General features: G+C 39.2%; 1 protein-coding gene across 2 annotated transcripts in view; it reads left to right on the forward strand.

Moving 5' to 3' along the window:
- The window catches only part of ADCY8 (adenylate cyclase 8), a 387,812-nt gene that overhangs the window by 128,132 nt on the left and 239,131 nt on the right, over window positions 1-20,549 (forward strand). For both annotated transcript variants that reach the window (XM_072603060.1, XM_072603059.1), the window contains exon 3: window positions 17,163-17,293. In XM_072603060.1, the coding sequence (XP_072459161.1) occupies window positions 17,163-17,293 (131 nt within the window). The remainder of the gene's footprint in view (window positions 1-17,162; window positions 17,294-20,549) is intronic.

Consider the following 20,549-nt stretch of genomic DNA (forward strand, 5'->3'; position numbering starts at 1 on the left):
AGAAATATCTTTTAAACTTTAAAATGTCACACAAATGAGAGGTTGATATTATTCTGCCATCCAACATGTTAGCTCTCCTTGCCTTGCTTCTCTAATCTTGTCGCTCTCCCTTGGATGGATGCCTTCTTGTGCTATCCTCTGGCTCTTGGATAGGGCTAGTCTTATCTCCTACTGAGCATACAGGAACAGGTTTTTCTTATTTTGTGTCCCCACAGCACTAGGCCTAGTGAGATCAATATTCCTCTGCCAACCTGTTATGTAGTCTTTGGATCAAACCATAGATGAGGAAACAATCATTAAGCACCTACTAAGTAGTAAGCACTGTCCTAAGAATTTTACAAATGTCTTATTTGATCCTCACAACAACCCTGAGACACAGGCGCTATTATTCCCATTTTGTAGCAGAAAACTAAAGCAGACAGAGGTTTGTGACTTACTTGGCATCACACAGGAAAAAAAATATCTGAGGCTGAATCTGAACTCCACTCAAGGCACGGCATTTTATTTACTGTACCAGCAAATCCTAGGTCTAAATTTTATGGGAAATGCTAATAAAGAAACTTTCTTACTGTCCTATACAAAGTCCTGCTTTGGCCTAAGTAGTTTTATAAATGTCATCCATGTGCAGTCTAGGCATTTAGGAGGTAAGTCCTTGTCTCATTTCAGAAAACAGCATGGTAGAGCTTCTTTTGCATAATCAGTTCTCAATAATTGATTCAGGTGTTCATTCTCCTAACAAACCTTGGAGCAACCAATTGAAAAGCTGAAGTCAGCATTTTGACAGTGAAGGTGAAAAGACTCTTTCTATGTCCTAACTAGTGATTAAAAGTGTGAGTAAAAATTGTTAACAATATCACCTAGGCTTCCTTGCTTTTCCCAAAGTCACGCAATCAAAAACATTCCTAATCAGAAAGAACTTTAGACATTATCTAATTCATCAGCCATCCTACACCCTTAACTAAAGCCTTCTATAACATAACCTGGCTTCCCTGACTTGATTCAACTCCAGGGCTGGGGAATCTAGAACCTCAGTGCTCAAGGCCATAGGTTCCCCACCCCTATAATCAAGCCCCAGCTAAAATCTCATCTTCTACAAGAAGGCTTTCCTGATCCCCTCTCCCCAATCCAGTGCCTTCCCAATCTCTCTCTCTCTCTGTCTCTCCATCTCTCTCTCTCTCTCTGTGTCTCTCTCTCTCTCTCTGTCTCTCTCTGTCTCTCTCTCTCTCTCTCATCCATCTATCTCTATCATCTATCTATCTATCTATCAATCATCTATCACATTATATTTTACTTGGGCCTAGTCATTTGCATGTTATCTGATCCTACTAGACTTTGAGCTCCTTGAGAGCATGGACTGTTCTCTCTTTTCCCTGTATCTTGACATTCAGCATGTTGCTTTGGCTGTTGTTGCTTGTCCTTCATTCTGTATTAGACACTCAATAAATGTTTGTTGACGTAGTCACCTAGCCCAGTTTGAAGATAACTCTCCCATGAGGCTGAGGCCCACTGTCTTGAAAGTCAACCTATTCCATCATGACATAGCTGTTCAGAAGTTAGTTGCTGTTGTAGCTTTCTTTTTCCTTACCTCTACCCTAAATCTTCCTCTCTGTAGCTTTCACCCATCTTTCCAAGTTCTTCCCAATCAATACAAATATAATCTCTCTTCAGCCCTTCAAATACTTGGAATTCAGTTATCAAGTACCCTCCACTCCAAGTTCTTTCTATTCTAGGTTAAATTTTCTCAATTCCCTCTAAGCACTCTTGATGCACCTCAAGAATGTTAGGATTGATGTGTGCCATGATGAAGAATAGACATGCAAGTCCCAGTGTACTGAAAGAATCCACTTGAATAGTCTCTAAGTAAAAGAAAAACATTTATTGGAGTGACACACACAGTGGGTTCTGTTGCTCCCCTTGGGAGAAAGAGCTCCAGTGGGCCCTGTCCATGTGGCAGACAGAGCACTTAGCTAGGTTAGATATCTGATCTAAATACACTTTTACAGGATAGGGGGAAGGAGGAACAGGAGAATGGGAGGAGGGACATCCATGACTCTAGAATATCTGGAACATCAGGTAGTCCAAGCTGTCTTTGTCATACAGATAAGCAAGGGGAACAGGAAAGGGGGAAGGGGAGCACTGTTCTGGAATGTCAGGTAGTCGGCGGGAGGGGGATTGTGAAATCACACACTGTAAGTCTACAGTGGGTGTATCAATATGTAGTCTCTGGCTAGTCACAATCTGCATCTTATGTCACATCTCATAACCTGATTCTGCTTGCTCCTTCTGCCTTGAACACTAGTTCATCACTCTGATACAGCACTGTCTCCTAGTCACGGGATCTAATAATTAAAAGAAATGGCATGGTGGCTTACTTTAAAAGTCTGGGGGATGTGGGGTGGTGCAGAAACAATTAGTTTGTGAATGGCAGTTTCTAAGATTCTAAGAGCCCAGAAGGATATTTTAGTATTTGAGCTCAGGGAGTATTGAATGTGCAGTAGCCTGGCCTTTATTCTATTTTTCTTTATCACCACAAACATTTGCATGAAATGAAGATCTTAGTTCCCTGGTAGACGTTTAGGTTCATTCGTCCCCTCTAGGTCTAACCTAGCAATTGATGACTGGGGGAACAATTTTTATGGCATAAATGGGCTTGGTTTTATGGTATGAGAAGGAAAAAGAGGCAGAGGTCTTGATGCACTTGAAGTTAAGTCAAGATCCCCTTTTTATGCAAATAATATAGGCCTAAGGAGAGAGAGAAAAATCAGAAAATGTGAGCTATCTGGGAATTCTGTGTAATACAGTCTTCCTGGGTTTTGATTTTCAAAGCGGGTAAAGGTTGTATTTTGCTTCAGTGCAAACTCTAAATTTGTACTTAAAGCTTGTTTGCTCTCATTTTTATTCATGGAGTATTCTTAGTATAGTAGGGTACTATAGTATAGTAGTTAATAAACCAATGAATCAAGCTGAGGGAAATGACATGAGAAAGAGTTAAGCAAGGTAAAATAATAGTAGCTAGCATAGGATGGTATAAAACAGCAATAATAACACTGGGTTTGAGCTAGAAATTGCCCAATAGTGTGATAGTATAAAGATACTTGGATTTAGAGTCAGAGGTCATGGATTCCAATCCTGCCTTTGCTCCCTAGTACCTATATTACCTGGGCAGCTAGGTAATGCAGTAGATAGAATACTGGGCCTGCAATCAGGAAGACTTATGTTCCTCAATTCAAATCTGACCTCAGCCACTCACTAGCTGTGTGACCCTGGACAAGTCACTTAACCCCATTTGCCTTAGTTTCCCCATCTGTAAAATAAAGAAGGAAATCATAAACCATTCCAATATCTTTGCCTAGAGAACTCCAAATGGGGTCGCAAAGTCAGAGGGGACTAAAACAACTGAACAACAAGTACCTATGTTACCTCACCTCCTTAGGCCTCCTTATTTGAAATGGGGGAGATTCAGCCTACATATAGATCATCTCTAGGGTACCTTCCTTCTGGTTCTAATTCTTTGTTCCTGTGACTTGGGTTTGAATCTTGATTTTGACTATGACAGTTTACTAGCCTCTTTTTCTATATCTCAGTAATAAGGATAGTAATATCAACATTGCTTATGCAAGAAATGTGATTTTGTGAAGAAATATTTTATAACAATAGGGACACTTTTGTATAGTGGAGAGAAGGCTAGGCTTGAGTCTGAAAAACCAGGGTTCAAGTCTAACCTTTAACACATACTAGTTTGTGATTGCTAGGCAAGTCCCTAAGTTCCTCAGTGGCGAGATAAAAATTAAGTGGTATGTGGGTGTGGGTGTGTTTTCAATTCACTAGATATTTATTAAGAACCTACTATGTGCCAGGTACTATACTAAGTGCTAGGGATACAAATAAGAAAAAAGAGGATATTCCTCCTATCAAGTAGCTTATGCTGTAATGGAGGAAGATAATAAGCACAAAGAAGAGAGGAGGAGGGCAAGTTTTTTCAAAGAGAAAAAAAGAGAAGGAAGAAAGAAAAGAGGAGGAGGAGAAGGAAGGAAAAGAGAGAAAAGAAAGAAGAGGAGGAGAAGGAGAGAAGAAAGAGGAGGAGGGAAGACAGAAGAGGATGAAGAAGAAGAAGGAGGAGGAGGAGAAAAAGAAGAAGGAGGAGGGAGAGAAAATTTAAAACATATGGAAGTGATTGTTGAAAACCGAAAACAAATAAATTAACAAAGAAATAAAAAGAAGTGGAGGAGAAAAGAGAAGAGAGAAACGAAAGAAAGAGAGGGAATGATTGCACTGAGTATACAAGAATACAAGTTTGATCGTTGTAGGAAAAAAATCCAATAAATAATCTTAGGAGATCTCAAGGATTATGAGCGCATCACAGAATATGAAGGGTCTTTGGTCATAAGTTCCTAGATATGGAAATGAAAGGAATCTTAAATGTCATCTAGTGTGACACCCTCATTATACTGATAGGAAAACTAAGGCACACAGAGATTAAATGACTTACTCAAGGAGCCAAAGGTAGCAAAGGATTCATACTGGGCTATTATGAAACTAGAATTTCATCTAAATTTGACTTTCCTTTGCTTCTAGGCAGGACTGTCTATCTATCTATCTATCTATCTATCTATCTATCTATCTATCTATCTATCTATCTATCTTTATCTATATATACATCTAAATCTATATGTATATATACACACACATATATAACTCAATTGTGGACAACTAGTTTAATATCCTTTTTAAAATTTATTTTCAGTTTCCAACATTCACTTCCACAGAATTTTGAATTTCAAAATTTCTCCCCCTCTCCCTGCTGCCCCCACCCCAGGAGGGCATGTATTCTGATTATCCTTTCCTCCAATCTGCCCTCTCTTCTACCACCCCCAACTTATCATCTTCCCTTCTATTTTCCTGTATGGCAAAATTGATTTCTATCCCCCATTGCCTATATATCATATTTCCTAGTTGCATATAAAAACAATTTTTAACATTCATTTTTAAAGTTTTGAGTTCCACATTCTCTCCCTTTCCCACTCCCCATCTATGCTCATTGAGAAAGCAAGCAATTTGATGTAGGTTATACATGTGTAGTCATGCAAAACCTTTCCATAACAGTCATGTTGTGAATGACTAACACTATTTCCCTCTATCCTGTTCCACCCTCCATTTATTCTGTTCCCTCCTTTGACCTGTCCCTTGACCAAAATGTTTGCTTTGGATTACTCCTTCCCCCAATCTTCCATTCCTGATATTATCTCCTCTCTCGTATCCCCTTCCACTCTGCTTTCCTGTAGGGTAAGATAAACTTCCATACTTAATTGAGTGTGTATGTTATTCCCTCCTGAAGCCAAATCAATGAAAGGAAAGCTAGCTTATTCCCTCTCATCTTCCCCTTCTTTCCCTCCATTGTAAAAGTTCTTTCTTGCCTGTTTTATGTGAGATGATTTATTAAATTCTACCTCTCCCTTTCTCTTTCTCCTAGTACATTCCTCTCAACACTTAATTTTCTCTTTTATGTATCATCTCTTCACAATCAGCTCACCCTGTGCACGCTCTCTCTCTCTCTCTCTCTCTATGCACACACATACACACACATATATATGCACATATACACAGATATAGATATATTCCTTCCAGCTATAGTGAGAAAGGTCTCATGAGTTACAAATATCATCTTTCCATGTAGAAATGTAAACAGTTCAACTTTAATAAGATCTTTATGGTTTCTCTTTCCTATTTAGCTTTTCATGCTTTTCTTGATTCTTGTATTTGAAAGATAAATTTGCTATTCAGCTCTGGTCTTTTCAACAAGAATTCTTGGAAGTCCTCTATTTCATTGAAGTTTAATTTTTTTTTTCCTAAGAAGTATTATACTCAGTTTTGCTGGGTGGTGATTCTGGTTTTAATCCTATCTCCTTTAATCCTATCTCCTATCTATCTCTAGAATATCGTATTCCAAGCCCTCTGTCCTTAGTGTAGAAGCTGCTAAATCTTGTGCTATCCTGATTGTATTTCCACAGTACTTGAATTGTTTCTTTCTGGATACTTGTAATATTTTCTCCTTGACCTGGGAACTCTGGAATTTGGCTATACTATTCCTAGGAGTTTTTCTTTGGGGATCTCTTTCAGGAAGAGATCAGTGGATTCTTTCCATTTCTATTTTACCTTCTGGTTCTAGAATATCAGGGCAGTTTTCCTTGATACTTTCTTGAAAGTTTATATCTAAGTTCTTTTTCTTGATCATGGCTTCCAAGTAGTCCAATAATTTTAAAATTATCTCTCCTGGATCCATTTTCCAGATTAGTTGTTTTTCCAGTGAGCTACTTCACCATATCTTCTTTTTTTTCATTCTTTTGGTTTTGTTTTATAATTTCTTGGTTTCTCATAAAGTCATTAGCTTCCATTTGCTCCATTCTAATTTTAAGGAATTATTTTTTTCAGTGAGCTTTTGGGCCTCTTTTCCTATTTAGCTTATTCTGTTTTTTAAGACATTCTTCTTCTCACTGACTTTTTGGAACTCTTTTGCCATTTTGATTAGTCTAATTTTAAAGGTGTATTTTCTTCAGGATTTTGGGGAGTTTCCTGTAGCAAGCTGTTGACTTGTTCTTCATGATTCTCTTGCATCATTCTCATTTCTCTTCCCAATTTTTCCTCTACTTCTCTTACTTGATTTTTAAAATTCTTTTTGAGCTCTTCCATGGCCTGAAACCAATTCATATTTTTCTTGGAGGCTTTGAATGCAGGAGCTCTAGTTTTGTTCCCTTCTTTGGGTTGTATGTTTTGATCTTCCTTGTCACCAGTGACATAAGAAAATACCTCTTCACCAAGAAAGCAGGGATCTTTTTCCCCCATTTGCTCATTTTTCCAGCCAATTACTTTACTTTTGAGCTCCTTGTGAAGTGGGAGGACTTTGGAAACAGCCTTCACTTCAGCAGTGGCTGCTGCTGTCCTAGGGCTGGGGTCTGGGTTGGGGCTGGGACTAGAGCTGGGACTGACTCTGAGTCTGACCACATTCCCCTCTTACCCAGGTAAGAGACCCTTCTCATTGACCTTCGAATTTGGCTTTGGTGTTTGTGGGTTGAAAAATTTGGAGACCATAGCAGCCAATAGTGATTCAAACCCCTAAGGCCTGCTCCATCTCTATCTATGCCTATGTGGCCCATGCTACATTGTACTCTGCTCTGGTGAAATAGACTCTTCACATCAATCTTCCAGTCTTGTGCTGGAAACTTGCTTAAGTCTGTCATTTTGTGGCTTTTGCTGCTCTACAATTTGTTTAGAGTAATTTTTACAGGTTTTTTGAGGGGTTTGGGGAGAGAGCTGTAGCAGGTCCCTGCTTCTACTCTGCTATCTTGGCTCTACCACTTACTATCATTTTTTTAAAAAATCTTTCAGGATAATGGCCTAGGTCTCATTTTCCCTCAGAAGCATTTTACTGTTCACTTTCCCTTATTGTTGTTTTCCCTTCTGTCCAACTTAAAGCTTTCTCTCTTCAATTTTATCCTACTACTTTAATTAGATAATAAGCATTTAATGAGTGCCTACTTCATATGGAAACCTTGGGAATAGACTTGAGGATAAGCATCAGAAAGGGATAATAAAAAGCAAATAGAAAACAATGTCCTTGCTTTAGAATAGAAATAAAGTCTCAAGAATATAGGATGATAGAATTTCAGAATAGAAAGGGACCCAAAAGGTGATCTAATCTAACACACATGGCCGAAGATCCATGCACATCTTATTGAACAAAAGCTATGCACTATTTGCTCAAAATCTAAAACAGGCATTCCCTCTTTCATAGTAAGGAGTAGAACTGGCTTCATATGAAGACTGAGAATTAGTCCATATGGAAATGCCCTGGAGAATTGGAGATGCTTAAAGTGGAGAAGGGACTTAGGAAGCAAAGTATATTGTCAGCCTTTGAAAAAACATCAAAGGACCAAAACTACATCTTATTTAATTTTCTCTAGCTCATCAAAGAACATTCAGTGTTGCTAAGCCAGACCATTCCAGTCTTCACTCCATTATAATATTTTTGTTAGGATAGTAAAGAGAGTTTGACAAATACTACTATTTATTATAAGATAATAAACTATTCTTAGTCCATGCTATGGGAGTAAGAATATAGCATATAGAGAAAAGGCATGGTGTTATAAAATGTACTTTTTACTTGGGTCAAAAGATCTGCATTATAGTCCCAGCCCTGCCACCATAGGCAAGTTGTTTAATCTGCTTGAGTCCCATTTTCATCTGTTAAATAGAAATAATCATACTTGTAATATTTAGCTAGCAGAGGAGTAAGAGGAATCAAATTAAATATTGCACACAGAATCAATTAGGAGCTTAGAATCCTAGAATTGGAAGGAACTTTAGTTATATGACCAAAACAGGAATCTCCTCTACTTGTCCTTCAGACCAGAGGTGTCAAGAACATGGCATGAAGCTCATAATGCTCCCTAGTGCAGTTGGTATAGGGTGTGTTCAGGGAGGACCAGAATCTTTGGTGTGATGGCTGCGAAGCCCTTTTCAGGGCTCTTTCTACCTTTCTTCTGTTCCACCTACCTCTCATTTATGGCTTCAAGAAGTTGCAGCACGCGTAGTGGCCACACTCTAGTAAACTGTTTCAGCAGATGGGTCAAACCAGGTTGTGGGTAACCAAGGGGTCTCAAACGTGTTGGTGAGTTAGGGTGGTGTCTACCCCAAGCATATGAAGACTTCCTCTGATGAAATGGGCAGATGAGAACAATTTGTTCCAACGGCCAGGAAGGCAACTGAAGCAGGCGAAGTGGAGCACTTAGAGCTTGGTTAGACCTTGAAGACACCAAGGTCATCCACTGCATCCTGAGCCATGGCCAGCTGTCTTGAATCTGTCCTGCCTCTGGACTATGATGACTCCAGAGGAGAGAGTGAGGCTGATGACATCATGCAACTCTGTCTCACATAAATCCAATTTACTTTATGCCTCAAAGCCCTGTCACGACAGGCAAGTGATGAGACAACAGGTGCAGACACACTGGGAGTTGTAGTTTCAACCCTGTACACAGGTGGCCCAGGTCATAGGGTCATTTCTCATTGGAAGCAGCAGTGGGACTCGGCAGCCTCCTGGGTGTCTGAGCATCCTTTTAAGGATCACACTGCTCACCTTCTGGTGTGAAAAAGGGACCTAGAAAAGGTGCCCTAAACATTGTCTGTTTACCCAACCCTGGCCTGATTACCATGGCAGGCAGGGAATCCCACTATGTGGTTGAAACACACACAAAAAAATGTACAAAATGTACAAAAACATTTGGAAAAATAATTCCATTCACCATCAGCACATGAAATGTGCGCACACTCATAGTCAACACAAAATTCAGTAGATCTGAAAGAAGGACTGCTCTTGTTACAAGAACTCAAGAGGTATTGCATCCAAATAGCAGCCCTGAGTGAAACAGGGTTGGTAAATGAAGGGCAGCTTACTGAAGTTGGAGCTGGATACACATTTTTATGGAGTGGGCGCAGTGAAGGGGAGCACAGTGAAGCTAGTGTGGGTTTTGCAATCAAAACTAATCTAGTCAGCAAGCTGGTATACCTGCCAAAAGGAGTGAATGGCAGGCTCATGACAATGGGATTGCCACTTGTAAGAAAATGCCCTGACGCAATCATCAGTGCCTATGCTCCCACTATGATGAACCCTGATGAGATTAAAGAAAAATTTTATGAAGACTCAGAGACCCTTATCATCAATGTGCCAAAAGAAGACAAGCTGATAATTCTGGATGACTTTAATGCTAGAGTAGGCTCAGACTATCAGACATGACAGGGAGTACTAGGGAGGAATGGAATTGGAAACAGTAAAAGCAGTGGTCATTTACTGCTGAAAACTTGTGCATTACATTACCTCATCACTAACATTGTTTTCTGTTTACCTAAATGAAGTAAAACTTCATGGATGCACCCTCACAGCAAACATTGGCATCTAATAGATTATGTGATTGTAAGGAGAAGAGACAGACAAGATGTGAGAATGACAAAGGCAATGTGTGGTGCAGAGTGCTGGACTTATAGACTTATTCTTTTCAAGCTATATATTCACATTCATCAAAAGTGCCACCCCCAAGGCAAAGTGATTACCAGAAGAATTAATGTCAACAAATTAGAGCTCTTCTCAGAGTGTGAACAGTTTGATGCTAACTTGCAGGGAAAGTTGAGCCAACATACAGTTGGCAACAGTGGAGCAGAAAAGGAGTGGGCATCTTTCAAAGATTTGATGCACAGCACTGTATTTGCTCATCTGGGTCAGAACACTTGCAAACACCAAGGCTGATTTGATGAAAATGATGGGGAAATTCAGAAGCTTCTAAACGAAAAATGAGAACTCCTTAGGATATACCAGCAGGATAGTTTATCCACCTCTAAGAAGGAAGCATTTAATTCCATCAAAAGCAAAGTACAAGCAAAGCTCATGGAGATTCAAGATTCTTGGCTCGGTAAGAAGGCAGATGAAATTCAGTTTTATGCTGATAATAACAATCCAAAGATTCCCTGAAAGCTATTTATGGACCAAAAACCTATGGTGCATCACAACTACTTAGTGCTGATGGAGTCACATTGATTAGTGATAAGGACATGATCTTAGAGAGGTGGGCTGAACACTTCCATAGTGTTCTCAACAGACCATCATCAATCAATACTGAGCACATTGATCATTTACCTCAGGTTGAATTCAGTCCCTCCTTAGCTCCTTTCATGTGACAAAGCATCTGGTTTAATTCTATTGCAGCTGAGATTTACAAGGTGGGGGGACCATTGCTCATACAAAAGCTGACTGAAATTTTCCAATTTATATGGCAAGAGGAGGTTTTCCCCCAGGAGTTCAAGGATGCTTCCATTTTCCATCTCTATAAAGGTAAAGGGAATAGATTGTCCTGAAACAATTACAGGGGTGGTCTTTCTCTTAGTCATTGCTGGCAAAATTCTGATCCTTCACCTGGAAGATGATCATATACCTGAGAGCCAGTGTGGCTTCAGAAAGGGATGAAAAACAGTCAATATAGTGTTTGCTACCCAATAACTCCCAGAGAAATGCCAGGAACAGAACAGAGGTCTGTACACAAGGTTTGTAGATCTGATCAATGCCTTTGACAATGTTAGTCATGAGGACTTATGGAAAATAATGTCAAAATTTGGTTGCCCAGAGAAGTTCATCAGTATTGTATGTCAAATTCATGATGGCATGTTTGCCCAGGTTCTGGATAGTGGACAATGTTCTTGTACCTTCCCAGTCACCAGTGGAGTAAAACAGGGTTGTGTGATTGCTCCCATGCTCTTTAGCATGATGTTTTCAGCCATGTTGACAAGCACTTTCAATGAGATTGAACATGGCATCAAGGCCAACTACCATACTGATGGTAAGTTCTTCAATTTGAAAAGGCTACAAGCCAAGACCAAGGTGGAGGGAGTGTTGGTGCATGATTTTCTGTTTGCAGATGATTGTGCAGTCAATGTAGCCTCTGCAGCTGAGATGCAACAAAGTATGGGTCAATTCTCTGCTGTCTGTGCTAATTTTTGCCTAATAATTGACACCAAGAAAACACCACCACACCATCCATATGTGGTTACAGCAAATGGAGACGTTTTGAATGCTCTGGATAAGTTTGCTTACCTTGGTAGTGTACTTTCCAGGGATATACACATTGACAATGAGATTGATGCACTCATTGCCAGAGCTAGCTCAGTGTTTAGGAGGCTCTGAAGAAAAGTTTGGGAGAAATGAGGTATTAGACTGACTACCAAACTGAAGGACTACAGAGCCGTTGTGTTGACCTTGTTGTTGTATACCTGTGAAAAATGGACAGTCTACCAGTGCCATGGTAGGAAACTGAATTGCTTTCATTTGAACTGTCTTAGGAAGATTCTGAAGATCACCTGACAGGATAAGGTACCAGACACTCCTTGCTCCAGCTGAACTGCCAAGCATTCAAACTATGCTTCAGAGATCACAACTCTGATGGGCTGACCATGTTGTTCAAATGCAAAATGTATGCTTGCCAAAAAGACAATTTTATGGAGAACTCACTTGGGGCAGATGATCACATGGTGGCTACAAGAAATGATGCAAGAATACTCTCAAGGTCTCTCTCAAGAACTTTGGATATGTCTGTGCAACATGTGAGACACTAGCACAGGACCACTCAGCATGGCATGCCCACATGAGAAAGGGTGCTGTACTCTATGAGCAAAGCAGAATTGAAACAGCACAAAGTAAACATAGGATGCGCAAATTTGTAGTATCCACCCCAAATACTCACATGGACTACCTGTGCTCAACCTGTGATAGAACACTCTAAGCTTGTGTTGGTCTGATCAGTCACAGTCAGACACACTGCAACTTCACTTTATCATGGTGGTTTCATTTTGGTCCTCTTCGAAAATGAAGGACAACAACCAGTCCAGGTCAAACTAGATTAAAATGTAATTGGGAAATTTAAGTCAATATGTGGCCTGCAAGGATCCTTATGTAAGAATCAGTGGACCCCATTTCTGATTGAGTTTGGTCCCAGTGCTCTAGGGAACTTAGGTGGTACCATGGATAGAGTACCAGACCTGAAGGCAGGAAGACTCATCTTCCTGAGTTCAAATGTGTCCTCAGACAGTTGCTAACTGTGTGACCCTGGACAAGTCCATTAAAGTTACTTTAACCCTGTTTGCCTCAGTTTCTTCTCTGAGAGAGAGAGAGAGAGAGAGAGAGAGAGAGAGAGAGAGAGAGAGAGAGAGAGAGAATGACAGAGAAATGAAAATGACAAAACCACTTCAGTATCTTTGTTAAGAAAATCCCAAATGGGGTCACAAAGAGTCAGACACAACTGAAAGGATTGAACAACGACCAGTGTTCTACACAAATGATCATCTAAACTATACTGATTATCCCCAGGAAAAAGAATCACACTACTTGACGCTCCTTGAACAAGATAACTTAATAATTTTCAGATGTTTTTTTCTTATGACTGGTCCAAATCTTTCAAGATTTTTAGGGCTGAAAAGGACTTTAGAGGTTATCTAATCAAACTCCTTCCTTTTATAATTTTATAGTTGAATAAACTGCATTCTAGAGAAGTTAAGGGTCACATAAGTAGAAAGTTGCAGAGCTAGGCTTCAGATCCATGCCCCAACACCCCAAATATAGAATTCTTTCTTTAACAGAAAAAGATTAGTATTTTTTAAATTTTATTTTGAGTTCAAAATTTTCTCCTTCCCTCTACTCCCTCTCTCACCCACTGAAAAGGCAAGAAATGACACCCATTACACTTAAGAAGTTGTGCAAAATATTTTTGTGTTAGCCATGTTCTGGGAATTGGAAAAGCAAGAAAAATGCTTAAATTTGCAATCTGAGTCCAACAGTTTGTCATTCGGAGACTAATAGCATTTTTCATCATGAGTATTTTGAAATTACAGTGGATAATTGTACTGATGAGAGTAGAATGATATTTTTAAATTAGCAAACATTTATTTTCTCTCTTTACATGTCCTCACTTGGAAAACAAACAGAAAAACAACACTGATATCAAATTTGCTTTGTTAAGCAAAAAATAAATTCTCCCTTGACCGTGTTCAAAAATATATGACTCATTTTATTTATTTGATCCATTATCTCTCTCTCAGGAGGTGAGTATTAAGCTTCATCACCGGTGCTCTGAAATCTCTGTTTGCAATTGTGTGGTTCTTAGGTCTTCCTGATTTGTTTGCCAAAGAGTTCTTTCTACTGCATTGTGTTATTGTTTCTTAAACTTTCAAAAAATAGACCTAATCATGCATCCACAGGACAGGCTAGCAATTCCAGTATTTGAAGACAGCAATTGGTTGTAATGGTAATTTAAATGGGAAGATCTTTCCTATTCATTAATAGGCCCATATGACTTGCCTGGGTGACATGGAAGTCTGAGTCACATGGAGTCTGCAGTGGGAGGAACTTGCTGAATGGGTGGAACAAGAAGAGGCAGAGCTAAGAGCAGAGCTGAAAGGAAATTGGTCAGAGTCTTATCAGAGCTAGGAAGGATGCAGGAAGCTGACTAGTGTGAGTGAAAGAGCTTGTTTGTGATTTGTTTAATGGAGCTGGTTTGTGGGAAGCCTAGCAGGGGGAAGGCTTGGGGATGGTGTTGTTCTCTGCACTGCTATTGTGTATTGATTTTTGTTACTATGATGGATTTGGCTTTCTGGTGTCTGAATAAATGTTTTGGCTCTGTCTTCCAAGTGGAAAGTCTGCTGTATTTGTGATTCAGAATTGCACCAGGATATTCATGACCACCATGGGCACTCTGAATATTACGTCAGTGCAACAAATGGTGATGAGGATGTGAAATATCAGATCTCTATTTGGAGGCAGGAAGGCTTTGGAGGAAGAGATGGATGTCCCAGGATGGGAGGATTTGCCTTATTCCTCCTTAGCAAGAGATCGAACAAAAGACACAGAGCTGTGTGAAAACTGGGAACCAAGACTACAAAGGGGAGAACCCAGAGACTTAGAAAGATGTTTGCAAGGAATACCAATAGAACCAGGGAAATAAATGGCAGGGGTATTTAGGAGAGGCTGTACTTTGCTAACAAGCTATCAAATTACATGTAAAGACAGAGACAATCTCTGGAGGAGAAGACTCAGGTGAAAAGGGAGTTGGCTGATTTACATATGCTGTAGCATTCAAACTCTCCTTTAGAAGAGCAAACTCCAGGTTCTCAGGTGGTGGAAGAAAAAGTTGTTGTTAGTTTCGCTCACTAAAAGAAGCAAAAAAGTAACAAAACGAAGTTGAATGTAGCACTTGCACAGGCTGGGTTTGATTGGGACCCAAACACAGGTCAAGAGGATATGTGGGAGCAGAATGAAACAAGTGAGGAAGCTGAGGTTAGGCCAGTACTAAAAAGCAAGCAGGAGAATCAGGGGGCCTCCACAGTGTTTGGGGAGATAATTGAGGAGTTTACTCAGTAGGACACTGCAGATATTTTGAGTCAGTTAACCCAAAGGATGGAAGATTTATTGGTATCTTGGATGGGGAGAATCAGTGAAAAAGATAAATTTCCTTGAGAGAGAAGAGTATATAAAAGTATAAATTAGAAACCTACTATGTGTCAGGTCTTCAGTAGATACCAGAGATACAAAGCAGCTCTCTCTATGTGAAATCTTGCATCCTAAAGGTAGAAACAGCATATAAATATATGGAAAATATATATGAAATAAATACAAAATAATGTGGAGGCTGAGGGGAGACACTTGTAGCTGGGGAGAACATGAAAAGCTTCCTGTAGGAAGTGACAGTGACACATATGCTTTGAAGGAAAGTAGGAATTCTAAGAAGCAGAGATGAGGAAGGAGTGCATTCCCAACAGGAGTGGGGGATTACATGCAAAACATCAAGATGATAAATGGAACGTTGCATTAGAGGAAGAGTACAAAAGTTGATCTAACAGGATTGTAGAATGTGGGAAGGGGAGAAATGTCTAATAACATTGCAAAGATATGTTGAAGCCAGGTAGGGGAGGCCAGGGCTTTAAATTCCAACCAAAGGAGTCCGTCTTGAATTTTTTTCTTCTAGAGGCTAAGCATCTCCAGTGGCAGCATACTGAAATGAAAAGGATTCAGAGTCAAGCATTTTGGATTTGCATCCTAGCTCTAATGAAAACTTTTCTAGTCCTATCTGTATTTAATTTGTCTACAAAAAACAAACCCTTTTAATGTATATGTTATCTTTGGTGATACTCTCTATCATTTATTTGGTCAAGAATTATTTCCCTATCCATAGGTCTTATAGATAATTTCTTCCTTATTTTGGGACCTTTGGGACCTTTTATTTAGGTCACATATCTATTTGGAACTTATCTCGGTAAAAGGTATGAGGTGTTTGGGTATAACTAATTTCTTCAATACTTCTATCCAACTTTCCCATCAGTTTTTTAACAGATATCTCCAGTGATTGTGTTTCTGAACTTCTAGCTTCATTTTTCCCCTGTATACTGTAAGCCTAATCTATTTTACTGATCAATCTATTCTTTAGCTAATTTCAAATTGTTTTGATCATTATTGCTTCATGGTATAGTTTGAAAATTGGCATTGTTAAAACATCAGGGTTTCAAGCAGAAGAGCATTTATGTTCAGTTTCCAAAGGAACAGGAAGTCATTGGAGTTTATTAAGTGGGAAGGTGGGGAAAACTAATGACATGATCAGATTTGCACTTTAGGAAAATCATTTTGCCAGATGTGAAGAAAATAAATTCAAGTGGAGAGAAGCTTGAGGCTGGGAGAGAAAATGAGAGGCTATTAAAATAATCCAAGTGAGAGGCCTGTGCTAGGCTTCTAGCTCTAAATACAATATTCCAAGAGTAGTCTGACCAATGAAATCTTTGAATAAAGTTCAATATCTTCTTTATGATCAATAACATGCTAGAGTGAAAGACATTGTTGCTTAGTTCCTAACCAATAGATATATCATTGAGTAAATGCTTTATTTAAACCTTCCTCAAAGTGTTGTATCAGTCTGATGTGGAGGACAGTTACAATCTCTTATGACAGTTAGATGGCATAATGGGTAGAGTTCTGAGGCTGAAGTCAGGAAGACTTATTTTCACTAGTTCAAATCTGGTCTCAGACATTCACTAGCTATGTGACCTTGGCAAGTAACTTCACTTTCTTTTTCTATAAAATGAATTGGAGAAGAAAATGGCAAACCACTCTAGTATCTTTGCCAAGAAAACCTCAAAATGGAATGTCAGAGAGTCTGAAATGACTGAGCAACAGCAAACCATAGCAGTTCCTTCAATAAAAGTTTTAGCTTCTTGACAAAGAAGTAACTTTCCTTCACTGGTAAGGAATATATATCATTGACCTTAGCTCATATGCCACCCTTTGGAAGGAGACTTTTCTGATCCTCCTGGTTATTAGAGGTCATTCTCTCTTCCTTAGATCCTGTGTATTTATCTATTCACGTATTGTATCCCTCAGTAGGCTCTAAGCTCCTCAGTGGAAATGGGTGTTTTATTTTGTATTCCCATGGTCTAACATAGTGCCTAGCACATGGTAAGTAATTATTACATGCTTTTTCGATCAGATAGAATGAGCTTGGAGCACCTGTCATCTGGGAGCTTTGGCCAAGAGAAATAAGGCAACCATAGTCTAATTAGCCCAATCTTTGCCTCTTGCTTTGTTTCAGGAACGACTGGTACTTTCTGTACTGCCTCGGTTTGTTGTCCTGGAGATGATCAATGATATGACCAATGTGGAAGATGAGCATTTGCAGCACCAGTTCCACAAGATCTACATCCATCGCTATGAGAATGTCAGGTGAGCAATGGACACATTCACATAGACACACATGCATGCAGATGTTTGGGGAGAAGTTGTGGAATAGTGAATAACGTACTGGTCTTGGAATCAGAAAGATCTGAAATCAAGTCCTTCTTCAGACATTCACTAGCCTTGTGGCCCTGACCACTCTTTTCCAAGCCTCAGATTTCTTATCTATAAAATGGAAATAATAAATATCTCATAAGGTTGTTAAATGGTTCAAATGAGATCATATATACAAAGAATTTTGCAAAAACTTACTTAAATGGGTTATGTGAATTTTTACATTAATTTTTTACATAATATTTTTACATAATTCACAGGTACATGAACTCAATTTATTTTTGTTATTTAATGGCTTCTGTCTATGATTGATGTCAAGGACCTTTTCACTTGCTTTGTTAATTCTTTAATTAGGAATTCACTTGAGGTCTTGATATTTTTAGGTTGAATCATGACCTGATCACTTTGGTTTACATATACATGTGTATGTTCACACATATATACATGTACACATATACTTGTATACATATGTGTGTATGTCTACATCAGTGAAAACTCCATCCATACATGCAGATAAGAAGCTCATCTGGGATACTAAGTGATTTCATGACATCCATTCTAAGCTTGTAATAGAGGGTAGACTTGAAGTCAGATCTTCCTAACTCTATCCATTGTACTATGTTGCTTCTCATTTTTAGGCTGAATTAAGACCACGCTCCACTTTGTTAGGGTTGGTCACCTTCACATTTTATGAAGATGTTGAAAGGCACATCAGATTGTGACTCATATCACCAAATCCAGTTCACAGAGGTGGGGAATCTGCTGTCTTGAGAAAACTTGAAGAACTAGAGGATCACATGTGGCCTCAAGGCCACAGGTTCCCCACCCCTGGTCCAGGACATAATCCATAATAGTGATTATTTATTCCCCATGTATGCCAATACTCTACTTTGTGATTAAAGAAACCAAAGGCTTCTCATTTTGACTTTTCTCTTTTGGTAAAACTAATTGTTCTCTTCCTTTGGCAAACAGACCTCTTTCTCCTACACCTAGTTTATTGCCTTTGGCACATCTCAATTTGAAACTCCTTTGTTCCTTAGTGAAAAGTGACTTCTTTGTGCAGATCACATCCAAGTCAGAAACAAATTCCTTGCTCCAAGAGCTCAACACAGGAAGTAACCAATGATGTCAGTCATATCTGACTCTTTGTTTGCAGAGATCCAGGAGTGGTTTGCCATTTTCTTCTCTAGCTCATTTTACAGATGAGAAACTGAGGTAAACAGGGTTTAGTGACTTGCCCAAGATCACACAGCTAGTAAGTATCTGAGGCTGGATTTTAACTGGGTAATAGCACTCTATCTACTGTAACACCTAGCTGCCCCAGTAGACACTCACAAATGTATGTATTATTGATGGATATGGTCACTGGTGAGTGGATTCAGATGAGGTGATACTCAAAGGATTGTTTTTGAGGAAATGAAAAGAAAAGTATTTGACACCATAAAAGAAGTCCATAATAGCAAGGCTGGTGGTGGTGATGATGATGGTAAAAATAATAAGAACCCTCTTCCCAATTTCTAAAGAATGCACACACAAATACCTCAGAAGAACTGGATTTCATAAATACCAATTTCTTTTCCCTGATCATCCATTTCTGGAGCTCCCCTTGTTCCTGCACAGCTGACGCTATTCAGCCCTCTTTGTTTTTAATCTCAAAGCTGAGTTCTCTGTGATTTTGCAGAAGTTCACATTGCACTAAATTAAAATTTAGTTTACTGCCCTACATTTTTGCAGCTTCCTCAGTGACGGGAGCTGTTTCTAAGGTAGAAGAATCTGCACAGAGCCCAAGCTGCTGGCAACTGGTGTCTCTGCTTCTTTCTATTTACAGCAGCAGTGAATGCCAATGGCATCTTTAGGTATTGACGAGCTGAAATCAACAAGCAAGTGTGTAGCAGTTCCTTCCCACTTGAAGGCTGTTTGGTGTTAAAAATACCACTGCGTCCTGTGTAGTTAAGGAGCCTGGTCTCTCAACCTGATTCTGGGAGCCAAGCTAGAAGCACAGCTGAACCTCCCTCCTCACAATCCTCAAAACAAGTCCAGTGGTGTATAATTTTTTAAATTAGCTCATTCTTTTCATGTTGCTTTTCCTCAATACTATTCTTTCTTTTCTATTATGTTTTATTTACTTATTTTTTTTTAAATTTACATTGATAGCATGTAAACCTGTGACTCTGGATTCTAAGTTTCTTAATTTAATTGTATTCACCCTTTCATCCCCATTTTGCATCTAAATGAAATGGATAGAGGTGACTTTCATAGAAGACAGCTTGCTATATAATAAAGAAAACACAGAACTTTCTGACATAGCTGCTGGGATGGTAACTTCATTGAAAGTGCAGAGGAACAGATTTGAGGTTTCCTTATCAGGAAAACACTTTTCAATAATTGGAGCAATTCAGAAGTAAAATAGGCTGCTTTAGAAATTAATTGGTTCCCCATTCCTGGAGCTCTTTAAAGGAAGGCAGAATGACCAGTTGTCAAACTTACTGTAGAATGATCAGTTATGAATTGTACTAACACTCCTTCCAACTGTGAAAGTCTCTGATTCTATGACCTTGGACAAGTCCCTGTAAGGTTGTGGAATTTTAGAGTTGGAAAGGAATAGGGCCTTTGATTCAGCCTTATGCTTAGTAAATGAACACCCACTATAGATCACTCGGCATCTGCTTAAACACCTTCAACTGAAGGAAGAGCATTACTTCACAAAATAAGAATAGGCATAAGGAATGGGCACATTATTTCATTGGTATAGGGAACTCCCACATAAAAAACATTCCCTTTACTTAATGCAGCTTGGCACCTTCTGTGCAATTTAGGAGTCTTTGGGATTGGCCCAGAATATCTAGAAGATAAGTGATTTCCCCAGGATCACAGAGCCAGAATGTCAGGCTTCATGAAGGAGATGGCACCTGAGCTTTTATTTAAAGGAAGAGAAGAATTTCTAAGGGGATGAGGATAGAGTACATTCCAGGCATTTGAACACATGTTTTCTTGCCTTCAGGGTCAGTTCTATCCATTTCCACATAACGCATCATTTCTGTTCCTCCCTGTTTCAGTCTACTCAACTGTAAGACCCCAGACATGGACAAGATGAAGGGAACGGCTTCTCTAAAAAACTTATAGCTCCTTCTAACACTGTAATTTTGTGTTCTTGATTTGTTAGAATTTCAATCCCTAGATATGGGTTATT

Source organism: Notamacropus eugenii, chromosome 4 (genome assembly GCF_028372415.1).
Source record: "Notamacropus eugenii isolate mMacEug1 chromosome 4, mMacEug1.pri_v2, whole genome shotgun sequence".
Classification (NCBI taxonomy): domain Eukaryota; kingdom Metazoa; phylum Chordata; class Mammalia; order Diprotodontia; family Macropodidae; genus Notamacropus; species Notamacropus eugenii.